This window comes from Chiroxiphia lanceolata, chromosome 3 (genome assembly GCF_009829145.1).
Source record: "Chiroxiphia lanceolata isolate bChiLan1 chromosome 3, bChiLan1.pri, whole genome shotgun sequence".
NCBI classification, from domain to species: Eukaryota; Metazoa; Chordata; class Aves; order Passeriformes; family Pipridae; genus Chiroxiphia; species Chiroxiphia lanceolata.
In genome coordinates, this window is record NC_045639.1 from 24,966,343 (window position 1) to 24,980,012 (window position 13,670).

The 13,670-nt window shown below is 37.1% G+C and overlaps 1 protein-coding gene across 2 annotated transcripts in view; it reads left to right on the plus strand.

Annotated features, from left to right (window-relative positions):
* Positions 1 to 13,670, plus strand: part of MTA3 (metastasis associated 1 family member 3) — a 133,209-nt gene that overhangs the window by 88,042 nt on the left and 31,497 nt on the right. For both annotated transcript variants that reach the window (XM_032682889.1, XM_032682890.1), the window contains exons 15-16: positions 1,176 to 1,262; positions 6,534 to 6,680. In XM_032682889.1, coding sequence (XP_032538780.1) covers positions 1,176 to 1,262; positions 6,534 to 6,680 — 234 coding nt within the window. The remainder of the gene's footprint in view (positions 1 to 1,175; positions 1,263 to 6,533; positions 6,681 to 13,670) is intronic.

A 13,670-nucleotide genomic window follows, 5' to 3' on the forward strand; every position in this document is an offset into this window, starting at 1 on the left:
GAATCTATTTATAATGTGTACCTCCTATAAAGCTTGTTAGGAAATGCAGATCTGCATGCGTGAAACCTATACAAAGAAAAGAGTACATTTAGGTAGGTATTTGTGGGAAGTAATTCCATGTGAGAGAATTCTCAATCTACACAATCACCATATGAGTGCAGTTTTGTATAGAACAGAATACCTCTATACTAGGGATACTGGAAAATCTATATGGGGATTTCTTATGTGCTCTTGGAAGACAGATAAACCCAGTCATTCTGAATAACTTAAAAAAAAAAAAAGATAGTATATTTTCAGTAATTTTGGAATTGTTTACTGAAACCTAATGCCTTGTAAATTTTTGCCTTAAGTTGATTGACTTCGCTGTCTAAACATGAACATCTTCATAGTAACCCTTTATGTTTGGGACAAACATGGAATCTCTGCTCGTGTATTCAGAGTACCTTTAGAGGTGTGAGTTCATAGTAGTAGCATGAAATTTAAAGCAGTTACTGCACTGCTAGTTTTCATGTACTTTGCAGAAAGTTACAATCTTTGAGACCTTTGAGGTTTGCAATACTTGGTTACAACTAGCCACTTTGTTCAAAAGTTTACCATGAAGGAGTTGCTTTGTTTGGTTGGTTGTTTTTTTGTTTGTTTCTTTCTCAAGCCATGATAACCCCTGTGTTCAGTTTTACTTATTAGGCAGTATATGAATCACAATTATGCAAGTAAGAAAGACATGACAAAAGTCAGTAGTGCCAGCTTTGAATCCTTACCTCTGTGTTGCCCCATTTAGAGAAAAAGGAGCTTGTAAAAAACAATAAAGAATCAATGTAAATTACTTTTAATAGCTAGAGCTGCATTTCATTTAGTACTCATGTTTTCATCTGTGTTTCATTTGCCTAGCTGGCTTTTCATTTGCTTCGTAAGCAAAAAATGCAATCAAAATGGTGCTAAACCTTACATTGACTTTAAAAAAAAAAAGAATAACCATAAGATCATTTGCATGAATGAGAACATGTCCTGCCTTTAAATATCCATCATTATAAGTATTGATAAAAAAAGGAGAATATGGGCTAAAATGAAAAAAGAAATTTGTGTCAAAAATGCAAGGCAGAAAGTGGTTGGTGTGTCCTAATTCTATTGGTAATAGTAAAAAAATTAAACTGAGTTTTATTCTTTAAAATTCTCAGATGCAGATCGACATTGTGAACTTGCTGGAAATCCTCTGAAGATTAAAAGCACCAGAAAACCCCTGTCATGTATCATTGGGTATTTAGGTGCGTATCTGCCTCCAGAGAATAACGAACCAAACCAACATTCAGTGTGTACTGATGCTTTATAATCCCATGTGCATAGAAAGGGGGATTTATGCTTTGAGTAACAAGAAAAAGCTCTGATATTAATAAATTAATAATAACGATGGTCCACTAGCAGTTGCACAGCTGCATGATTGAACTTGCAGGATGTAGGCAGAAGTTCTGCTGATACTGGTTTAAAGTGTCAGAGTGAAATCTGATCTAATTTGGCATGTGAAAAATAGTGTGGTAGTCTAAATGAAAAAAATAACTGCTCAGAGGGGAGATATTTAGTATGCTCAGTGCTACTCTAGTGTGCCCCTTGAATACAATTGCAGTACTGTATATTTAAAAGAAGGGCACCTCAGCCACACCAAGACAACAATCTTGTAATCTGATGACCTAAATTTAAAAGGTGCAATGAGATCTGTACTGAGATCACAGCCAAGAGGTCAATGAACCCTTAAGTTAATGAGAAGAGGAAAAATTCAAGTAATAGTGATTCCTTGCTAAAACAAGTGAAAATCATACTCTTTTCAAGGAACTGTCACTGACTATTAAATATTTACACAGTCATATAAGAATTGTGATAACCCAGAGGCTGTTAATACTCAAATGAGTGTAGAAATCAAACCATTGATCAGAGAAGCAGTGAATAATTCTGCTGTTAATTACATTCTGCAGAAATGAAGCTGAATATAGAGTTCAGTCTAGATGTTTTGCTCAAAATTAAATCAACAAGAGTTTTTTTTTACTAGAACAAAGTAAACAGTAAGTCTCTTGCCTCACTGAAACAGAAATTAGCTATTTATGTAGTTACATCTGCTCTTCTAGAACATCAATTTTACCAGAATCCTAACTTCAGAAAACTGTATAATGAAGCATTAATGCCACTCTCAGTGAATTTTGATCCCTCCTGTCCTAGAGTTTAAGAAAAAAGCCAGTGATAATTTCCTACAGGCATCCTGGCTGTATATCTTACCTGTGCTGAAAGGACTGCTTTGGTTGACTTGGGGGAGCTGTGGTTGTAAGGGGGGAAGCCGGACCGGAGATGGCTCATCCAGTTGACCTGTCTGTGCAGCCAAAAGAAGAAATGGTAACATGGGTAAACTTAGAGGCCCCTGCATGTTTTTAATGCCTTGTTATTTAGTGACTGAGGGAGCATAACGCTGTAGGCTTAATGGGAGTAAATGGATGAACAATGTCAGACAGCATTTTGCACACTTAGGTGAATGTATGATAGGAGATTAACAGTGCTAAAATATACCACGTATCTGTAGAGTCTGCTTAGCATTTGACTGTATGGGAAGTGAAGGTATCCCACTACAGTTGAAGGCAAATAATGTGTTGCAGGGATATGAAGCGTACCCAGTGCAGTTGAATACATCCTGAATACATACTATACTGAATTAGCTCTATAAGAATGCCTAGAAAATGGCTTTTTTCTTGCCATTTAGCCTGGTGGATTTTTTGGGGGGGTTTTTTTTGTGTTTTTTTTTTTTTTGTTTTTTGTTTGTTTGTTTGTTTGTTTGTTTGTTTGGTTTTTGTTTCATTTGTTTTGTGGTTTTGGGGTTTTTTGGGGGGGGGGGTTTGTGTGTGTTTTTTTTAGTTTGTGACTTTTTTGGTTTATTCGGGATTTTTGCATGTTTCAGCAAACAAATAATTGCTTGAATTATTTTTCTCATAAAAATTAGTATTAAATATCATGTCATACCTTATGCAGGAGGCATTTGTTTTCTTTTTAAAATTCCTCCCATGCCATTCCCACAGGCATTTATTGGCATACAGCTAACTGTGTGACTCAGGGCATTACTGTTTTCAACCTTTCTGGTAATGCAGAGAGGATTTCAGTGCCCTGCACATCCTGGGTTATCACTTACTTTATCCCTGTTCTGCTTCTTGGCTGCCAGTTCCACAGGTGAGGCAGGTTAAGCGTTAAAATTAGGCCCTGCCCGCCACAGAACTAGGGCTAATCCACTCTAATCCCTTCAGTCATCACTGTGCTTACTAAAACAAAGCCCCTAAGGTGAACCCCTGGCTAATTAAATGTCCTTTGTTACCTCCTAGTTATGAGGAAACCAAACTAATATTTCCAGCTGGGATACATGTTGAGGAGATGAGAAGATATGAGAGAGAGAGGTGCAGCTGCTTAAGCACCTCTGGAATCCAGGATGCTTATTTAAGTGACTCACTAGGAGACTTCAACTTCTCTTTGTTTGCTTTGGATTTTTTATTTTTTTTAGTGGACTGACATGAGTGGAAATGGGAGAGCTTTTTAGTGTTGTTATTGTTATCCACTTGTTTGAGGTTGCAATCTGGTAATCTGATCCTCTTAATTGGTTTCCTAATATGTTGTTGAAACATAGCTTCTTACTCCTGTCTTATTTTTATTTAAGAATGTGGCCAACTGATTATTTGTTATGTGGGTAAAGGGATAATTTGGGTAATTTGGATGCTATAGTCATTTCTCTTGAGTTAGCAAAAGGTGCAGGTAGCTAGAAGATTTTTGGTGAATTACTAGGCAATAGAACAAGGATAAGAGCAGCAGGAATTAAAAGACTGATAATTACAATTATTCCATAATGCAGTTATCCAATGGGATAATATAATTCAGGTGAAACCACTGAAATGTCTCATTACCCCTCTCAGGTGTGATGAAACAGCTGGTTAGAAAGTGTTGATCCAAGGCATGAAAATATTTGAAGCAAGTCTATATGTAGAGGAGGAGCGAGTATGAGGTGTAAAGACCCCAAAGGAAGAATTCAAGTCCATTGGGAAGTGTCCTGGTTGTTTAATTAAGCTCCTTTTTGGAACTTAAGTGTAGAGCTTGTTCTTGCTGCCTTCCTCTACTGCAGAAAGAGAAGAGACAGCCTTTGTGGTAAACTAATGGAGGATTAGTGACTGCTGAACTAAGAAAAGTCGAAGAAAGGAAATGCATCCTGAGTCAACTGTTTGCTCATCTTGAAAATATAAAAATGCAACTCCTATGTGCTGCAGATGGAAGGAGCTTGAATTCTCATATGTTGACACAGCTGCTTGGGACTATTGTGGCTGCTGCTGGAACTCTTTTGCAAATGAAATTATATTTTAATGGTGTTAGCCCTGAAAATTTACCATTTCCTTCAGAAAATTGGAAAAGATTGCCAAATGAACATTTTAGAATCCAAATTCCAACTGTCTACAGCAAATGGCACAAGTGTTTCTATTTCAGTTTAAAGTTTTGCCTTAGCCATCAGTAATGTTCATAACATTAAGCATGCCTCAGTTCCCATTTTAGTAAAAAAGCAAAATACAAGATGCTTGTTCCCTACAGCAAGAAAAATGGGACATGTTAGAAATCTGCTGAGTGCTTGGCGTTCCTAAACTTTTTTTATGAAAAGCAGATGAATACTGCAGTGAATGTCAGTAAGAAGCTTTCATCTAATTAAGTGGTGAAAAATTTGGTGACACTAAGCTAGCCTTTAGCTGCATGCCCAAATCTACTGCTCTGGAGAGATTACCTGTACCCTCTCTCTCTACTTGCCTGTGCTTTACCCTGCTCTATGTTTCTTATCTGACCCTCCTGAAGCTTCTTGTATGAGGGTGTTCATGCTTTGAGAGTGTGCTGGCAAGCTCCAACCAAACCAATGGTGAACAGTTAAGCAAAGTCTTTTCCGATGTGAAAATTGTTGGCGTTGTCTCCTCCTGGCATGCTGTTCCCGGTACAGCCCGACCAAGTCACTGTGGCTATCCTGTTCCTTTCCACTCCTTTGGATACTGATGAAACTGTTGGTCCTTCCCACCTTTATGTATCTACCTTTTAAAAGTTATCACGATTTCTTGTGGCTCACCCCCAGCCTCCCCTGCAGCCATGGCCAGTTGCCTGTGGGATGGGCAGGCTGGGTATCTGCCAGCTGCCCATGAGGGCTCGCCATGAGAGCGAGAGCATGAGGCAGGGCAGGCAAGTGCTTGGATGTTGAGCTTCCTTCAGAAATGCCAAGGAGGAAAAACATGCTGTTGCAATAGACTTTGACTTTATGCAATGGTTTCCTCTGGAATGATAGCTGTGAATGGCAGAGGCTGGAGAGCCTTCTTGGATATCTGGCCTCACTGTAGATTTTGCTTATTCCCAGCTTCTGTGCTTTTTGCATACAGAAAAGCAGAAAGAAGCACTCTTCAGGAGTTGTAAACCTGGGCTGCATGTGAGAAAGTACTCTCCTGATCTGTGTTCCAGCCTCTCTGCCCTCACCTTCTCAGCCCAGAGGTGAGACAGAGGTGTCTTCTGCTGCGTGGGGACATCGAGTGGCTGGTGTAATTGGGCTGCAAGTGCCTCATAAGCTGCGCAGTGCTGGCAGCTGGTGCCCTGTGGCTGTGTCAGAAGGACAGGACCTGCCCTCAGGCATCTGACTTCACACACAGATTTGGGTCTGCCCAAGGTTGCGCGCAGTGGTGGCATTTTGAACCCAAATGTGTGATGGGAATAAGTTAATTGGTTCAGCAAATTCCTGATGAAGAACAAGCGGACTCAACCGAGGCTTCCTTTTTCCACTTTTGTCTGGCAGATAACTGAGAAATTTCCATACAGCTGTATCAGCTCTTGGCAAACACAGCAGCTGCCACCCTGAAGCGTGCTGGCCAGATGCACTTTGCTGCCTGTTACCCTCTTTATTCCTCTTTCTCCTGCTGTATGAAACACATCAGAATGCTTGAAGCTCCCCAGTAATGAGTATATTGGAGTGTTCCCGTTCCAGTTTTAGGGTAGTTTGAGCTGCAGAGCCCTACAGTGGCTGGCCTGCTGGCTCTCCTGCACCTTGTGACTTCTATGTGGGAAGATCCCTTAAAGCTTCTTATTGTGAGAGAAAATACTGAATAGCTTGAAGTGGTTTCACTATAGTAAAATGCTTTTATTTCATTGCTAAAAAAATCTGTAGGTGTGTAGCTTCAATACAAACCTCAAAAGGGTAAAAATCATAAACATAGATCTGTTTCAGATGGTTTTATGTATATTATCTCTTCAACCTCTCAAATCCTTATACATCTACACTATAGTATTGAACTTGGGTAATTTAAAGTGATATAGATTTTTCTTACTTGGAGGACCTGTGGGTATGAAGACTTATATTTGAAGTGTTATTCAAGCTCCTGTAAACACACAAGTGCGGAAGAAAATTTCTTTCACTGAAAATCAAAAGTAAATTTAATATATGAAATAGACTGGTTTTCTTTATTTTAAAATCAAGTACGTATAATTTCTCTCTCTCTTTTTTTTCTCAGAGATACATCCTGCTGTGAAACCAAATGTAATCAGGTCAACACCAAGCCTTCAAAGTCCAAGTGCAAAACGATTACTTGCACCCTCCAATCACTCTTCATTAAGTATTTTGGGAAAAAGAAACTACAGCCATCATAATGGTCTTGATGGTATGTGAAGGAATATAAAAGAAATACTCTTTAAGTCTCTGAATTGCAAAACTTTCTGTGAACCTGAGATGACATTAAATAAAAGGGTAGAGAGTTAAAAAATGTAAGATATGGATAGCATGTTTATCACATTGATGCAATGAATGGTGGTGTTTATTCATTGAACAAGGATATATTAATGCCCTCTCTTACAAAAACTCCATTTACCGTTTTTCTTACTAATCTTGATTAAAAAAAAAAAAAGGACAAGAAAAGAATAAAACAAACTTGATGAAGGCAGAGATGCAGTATGTTTTATTTTGATGACTCAACCATTTCCCTTGGCATCATGTTCAGTGCTTGACAACCCTTTCAGTGAAGAAATTTTCCTAGTATCCAGCCTAAATCTTCCCCGTCATAACTTGAGGCCATTTCCTCTTGTCCTATTGCTTGTTATCTGGAACAAGAGACCAACCTCCATCTTGCTACAACGTGCACATTTCTTCTTCAGAGAAGACTGTAGCAATAAGATCAAGGTAAACATTATTATGATTAAGTCCCTCCTTACCTCCCTGTAAGGGGGCATGCTTGGAAGTCTGTAAAATTTTTTTTCTACTTAGTTCTCTTCAAAGTAAAGAGTGTATAAAACCAGTCATTAGCCACACTGATTAGTTCGTATCAAACAGTCAGCTAACTGTGTTGAGGCAATTTGCACAAAATAACATCTAATTTGAAAAATCAGTATTGAGAATTTTAAGTCATTGCTTTAGGAGATAACTATTTCTGGCTTATCTATTTTCCATGGAAACATAATATACCGGAAAGCATATATCCTAAATAACTGAAATCTGTATTATTTTAGTGCAAAAAAGACTATTTTAGTACTTGAAAATGGTTATTTTGGTTCTTATCCTTACCCATTTCTTTACTTAAAGATGGTGAAGTGTAAATAAAATGCAATGAAAAAGTAACAAACTGATAGTAATGGTACTCAACAGCAAAGTCAAAAGGAAGGTCCTCTCTTCCTTTTGACTTAAAAATTTTTACCTTTAGTATTTACCATTTACCTACTCCTCTGGTTCTTGGTAAATATAAAATATATATTTTTGGTTGTAATTTATCCAACTTCTCTTCAGAACACAGCAAACACTCAGTGACCAGATCAACTTGGGAAACGGTGGTTTCTGTGTGTTTGTGCAGTGAAAGGTTTTGCCAACCCCCAGAGTTTTTGTGTTACTATAAATATACTAAAAATCTGTTTTGGTTCCAAAATGCTATCGATTGGTTCAGGATTTGTTGCATTGTATCAACTAACAGTATCCAGAAAGCCTGCTATGGAGATGATGACAGATTCTGTCTTTCAATGCATGCTTTGATGAAATGAACCAACGAAAAGGAGCATTGTCTCATTTCTTGCTATTTTCATAATGTTATTGACATAGTAATGTCTGCATGTTCAAGTTTACTTTTTTCCCACCAGTATTAGAAATTTGTTGTAAGGAAGCCATATAGATATGTTTACTTAAGATATATAATAATTTACAGCATTCAAGTAAATGTTGTTTAGGCTTGTGCAAATATATATTTAGATTAGCATAATTTAGGTCAGTCTTACTGCCTAGGTGAGTAACATATTTTGACAGAATTTGTTATTAAGCAAATTAATAATTATTGGTTTAGAATATAGCAGTGCATTATGGAAATGGCACTTCTTTATGCCTCTATGGGGAATTGGGGGAAGATTGAGAAACACCATTAATATTTAGTTAAATGCTTTTAAGAATAATAAACAAGAATATGATTAGCATTTCTTATAGGAATCCTGTGTTGGCTTGAGTTTTGCTTTTAGCCATTGCAGCACAAGATTCTGTGCTGAGGAGTCAGGAATTTCTGACTACTGTTGCTCCATCTTTATCAAGAATGATGAGGGAGCTCCTTTATCTCTTCATAAATGAGGGTGTTGTGCCCTGATATCTTGAGTGTCAGATGTGAGAGATGTAGTTGTAGTTGTATGCATGAACCCTTGTGTAAGTCACGGACATAAATGAAATTGCTCTGCTTAAGCACTGTGTATGTATGTGTAGCTAGATAGAACATTCTGTAGGTTTCTGTGTTCCTTATTGTAGGAGGAAGATTTTTGCTGAATGGTATTAAAAAAGTGTTTTTCATTTTGTTTTCAAACAGCATCAAATCTAGCATTCTGTAGGATGTAGTGAAAAATTCCATAAAGTGTGGGGGGTTTTTTTGTGGTGTGGGTTTGTTTTTTTTTTTTTTTCTGTTCTGATAAAAACAAGTCAGGGTACTTTGGGAAATTTTTGTATAATAAGCTGATGCTTTTAACTACTCTGAGGTGCAGTATGTCAATTGCTGCTGAAATTAAAGCCAGCATAAGATATTTAAGTGGTTCTCTGCAGTGAAGACAACCTTGTTCAAATGGGAAAATTCCATCTTCAGAAAATCACGATGCTGCAGAATGTTACGTGTATCCAGTTTTATGACTGGAGTTGATTATGGGAAGATTTAGGTGTGACTGTAAAGTGCTTTGCAGATATTTTGAATCTGATCTTTAAATTACAGTGTCTGAAATTATTCTGAGCAATTACTTTCACCCACAAGCTGCTTAACTGTGAGCAGCTGTACGTCCAAGTAGTCAAGTTTCACGTCAGCCTATTGTTTTGGCAGGGTGAGTAATGATAATTTTGCTTATAGTATTTGGAAACATCAAGTAGAGACATTTTACACGAGAATAATCTCTGTCATCTGGCACACATTTCCTTACCTTTACATGCATCAGAACCAGAACATCCACAGGATGTCCAAGATATCAACATCACTAATGAGGTACAGAAATCAGCCTGTGCCTGTTGATACCAATTGCGTGATTTGTGGGCAGAAATAAGAGAACTGACTGTTCACTGCTGAAGAGACTTCAGCAATGTTGATTCAAACAGCCCTGATCCTCTCTTCCCTGTCCAGACCTTTATTGCTGTGTTTCAGGCTGAGATGTCCTGGTGCCTTCAAGAGGATTCTTTCAACAGTCAAATTTCTGTTCTGCATATACTGAAGTGTGCAGCAGATACATGAAGTATCTAGGAATGAGGCAACAATTTTGGGCTCTGTTTTTCTAGGATCCCACATATATCTGGCCCAGAAAGATGAGGTGATTGGCAATTGTCAAAGGGAGAAAGACCTCAAAAAATGTACCTTCTCTCTTAGATGCTTTTTTGGTCAATCCTTCTATCTCTGCTTATGACTGATAGTATTGGCTATTCAGGAGATAAGGAAGGAAGAAAGGCTTATTCTTCAATCGTATTTTGCCATGGGGAATTTGAGACTCTCCTTTGACAAACAAATAACTTGTCAGCCAAACTGACAGGCAGGGAGGCTGGAGCCTTCCCTGCCCCAAATTTTCTCGGAACAGAAAAAACAATTCTAATACGTGCTTCATCATGTGTTCAGGTAAACCTATGTGAGAAGATGTTACAGGGAAGGAGTTTTCACTGTAGGATGGATTTTTTTTCAGCACTGTGTTGTTTTTTCTCAAAGATGTCTGATTGTTTTTATCACAGTACTTTTCAATAGAGGTGGAGATGTTTGGCTGTGGTGACAGGCTATAAATACGGATGGCATACCAAGAAACATCTGGCACTTTATTACTTTAAATTTTCTTTTACACATTAATAAACTATATACCAAAATTGTTATAAACCTCATTTAACATACCATCAATTTCCAACTGAAAGAGAAGAAATTAGTTGTGATAAGCAAGATACTTTTGTCATTTTTTCCATGGTGAAACACAAAGTACAATTAACTATGAATTTTGTATACTCACTCTTACCAAAAGTGAGAAATGAAGGTTGTATATTGTTCCACAGTCAGTTTTGCCTCTGAAGTTTACTCGGGACATCTGCATTCTAGCTTTGGTCCTTGATATAGCCAGAAAATGTTTTGAAATATTTAGCTACAGATCTCTTAGTCAAATGTGTGCACTGATATTAATGGAAATGCGAACATGGAAAATAGATCTCAGGAAAAGTTGATGTTGTGTTACTCTCATTTATCGGAGAAGCAGAGGACTATGAAAAGGGTGTTTGTGACTCTTAGTTATTTCCCCAAATATATTACTATTATGCTTCTATGAAAATGTTAAGAGCCTTGTCCTGCCTGTCTCTACAAAGTCATTAAAACCATCTCTGACCCTCAAGAGATTGACCTAACAACCTTTTTACTTTTAATTTTTGCAACTTGCAAAGGAGTAGCCAATTTCTGTCTATTTTCACTGACCAGTTGGAAGCAATAATTTTAAATATTTATTAGAAAACTAAAATGCTCTAAAGCTTGCATTACTGTGGTCAGGATATTCACTTGCTTTTTCTGAGGTACAAATGATGAAACTGAGGATGATGAACTAGTGGCAACTTACAGAGCCCAAGTACTGTGCCTGGAAAATGATACAAGCCTTAATTAACCCAGGGTGTTACTGTTGACATTGTCAATCATTTATAGAACTAAGCTACTGCATCTCATGTTTGCATGTCTCAAGTAATTTTTTTCCCCTTATTTAAATTTTTGTGTTATGAAACAATGAGTTGATGATTCCCCACTTCAGTCTTCGTTCCTCCAACCCCAGTGATGCAAATGGTATTGTGACTTAGCACAAAAAAATAATCACCTAGGAGGAAAATATTTTTGTCCATAAAAATAAAAGAGAAATGTCTTTTCCCCCTAGACTTTTTTAAAATTGAAAAAATTATTTATTGTCTTACAATGATAAATGTGTGATGATCATTTGCCTACATTGAATTCACTTTACAGTTATCTCCCAAGTATCTGAGATTCTTTGATTACAAATAAAAGGACAGTCTTCCATTGTGAAGTGTCTGAAGACTGCCCCAACTGCAGAATATTTTTCAGTGGGAGAAGGTAAGCAGTGAAGTGCTTGGGAGGAGCAAAACCATTTCTGCAAACCCATGTTTCCTTGAATTTCCTTTGGAAAAAACTGTTCCTAAGCATCAGCATAGAACTGTATTGTGGATTTTTTAAATATATAGAGAGATTGTTTTTGTTTTGCCAAAGTCAAAATATAAGTTTCATTCAACTGAAATGCTCAGCTTTACTGTATCTTGAGAAATGGGAGTTATTTCCCAGGGCGCAAGTACACTAGGAATTGCATAAGGGATTATTGTTTTGTTTGTTTTTTTTTTTACATTCATTTCCTTTCTTTCAAAAATGTGTCTTTGGTTGTGCCTAGAGTTGATTCACAAAAAAAAAAAAAAAAAAATAGGCACAAAACTAGACTCACAGTTTGAGTGTTCCATAGATCATTTCCTTTTTGTTGTACGAAGGAAATGAATGCTTATGAAAAGATTAGAGTGTTGTATTCCTGAATTCACCAGTGCAACATGTGCTTCTGATAACACTGATGACAGCAGGGATTAGAAAGAGCAAGGTGTGTGGGATGGCAGATGGAGGAAAGGGCACTTCACGGTGAACTGCCCCATTTCTGCTGTTGAATCGGTGTTTCCTTTTTAAATATGCAGGTAAAGTGTAGACATGAAACTGCAGTAACACTCTAATTGGAAGAATAAATCAGCCTTTAAAACAGCAAACGGCAACAACACTATAATTAAGTTAGCATTTAAAACACAATGCAGATAGCCAGAACTTCATTCCTGGAATCACTACTTTCCCCTAGTATTATTTTAAAGAATTACAGTTGCAGAAAGAGAATCCTGTCTGTTGGATAACAGGATTAGCAGCATATTACCTCATGAATTACATGTTCTGGATTCAAGATCTGGAGTTCATACTCAAAGAGCTTCTGTGTATGATTACTGTCAAGTACCTTGATTATTTTTCGTAAGCTGTGATTGCAGAGCAATAGCTCTTAACAATTTTAGTACATAATGCAATAGGGGAGGCACCTTCAGAAAGTGCTTAGGCAGTGGAACTGGAAAGTTCCTGTGTCTAGGGAAAATGCTTTGTGATAATTTTGTACATTTTTTCCTTTATTCATCTGTATATTGTTTCTCCAGTGTTTAAAATCTCTCTCTTGGCAGAATAAGGGTCTTCCTCAAGCTCGGTATTATTATAAGACATATATATATGTATTTATTTATTTTTAATAATGCTTTTGAAGTAAAAATGTCACTTAATCCATTGCTACAAGCTGGTAGGGAAAAAATATTTGTGTTTGTTACTTAAAACATTCATAACCCAAATGGAGAATAAATAACAAAGCAGTCTTCCTTCCTCAGCTTATTTCCCGAGGTGATGCATCCTGGATGAAAAGAACCTTTAAAGTCTTATGCACCATGATAAGCTGAGATGTTACTAGGATTAAACAGCTCTGCTATTGCCAGTCTGCCTTTACTTTCCATGTGTAAAATTACATTATCTTCAAGCATATTTATTCTGGAAGGTTTAGAAATAGGACACCTTTTACCCATTAGTATAGTTGATGACCCCATTAATATAAAAGAGAAAGAAATTATCAGAAAACTAAGTTTTCTATCAGCAGAAATAAAGAACAGCACGTACACAAATAACACATGAACAGCTGGAAAAGGACTGGAATGACATTAAGGATGTGGGTTCTGTCCTGGCTTGAAGAACTGTTAAGGGAATTAAAAAATAACAAATTAGTAGGGAATACTATGTACATTTGAAATAATTCTGTAGCTGACACCATCCTTTAGCAGTGCACTTTTTCCGATTTAGCCTTACATGGTTTCACAGTGGGAAATTTTATGGTCTCATAGTGCCTGTAAACAGGGAGAAACACTTGATTGATCAGAATGGTTGGTAAAGCACGTTTTAATGTGAAGAAATTTCTTCTACAACTTACTCATTTCTATTTGAGTTCAAATAAATGTGTTGTAGAAAGAGCACAGAAGCATCTTAAGGAGTTTCAGCTGTTGGTGCATCAGTTTCTCTACCATAATACACTTACAAACATCTTGTCAGCACTGAAGTTGCATTTACTGTAAATCACACATCACATCACCA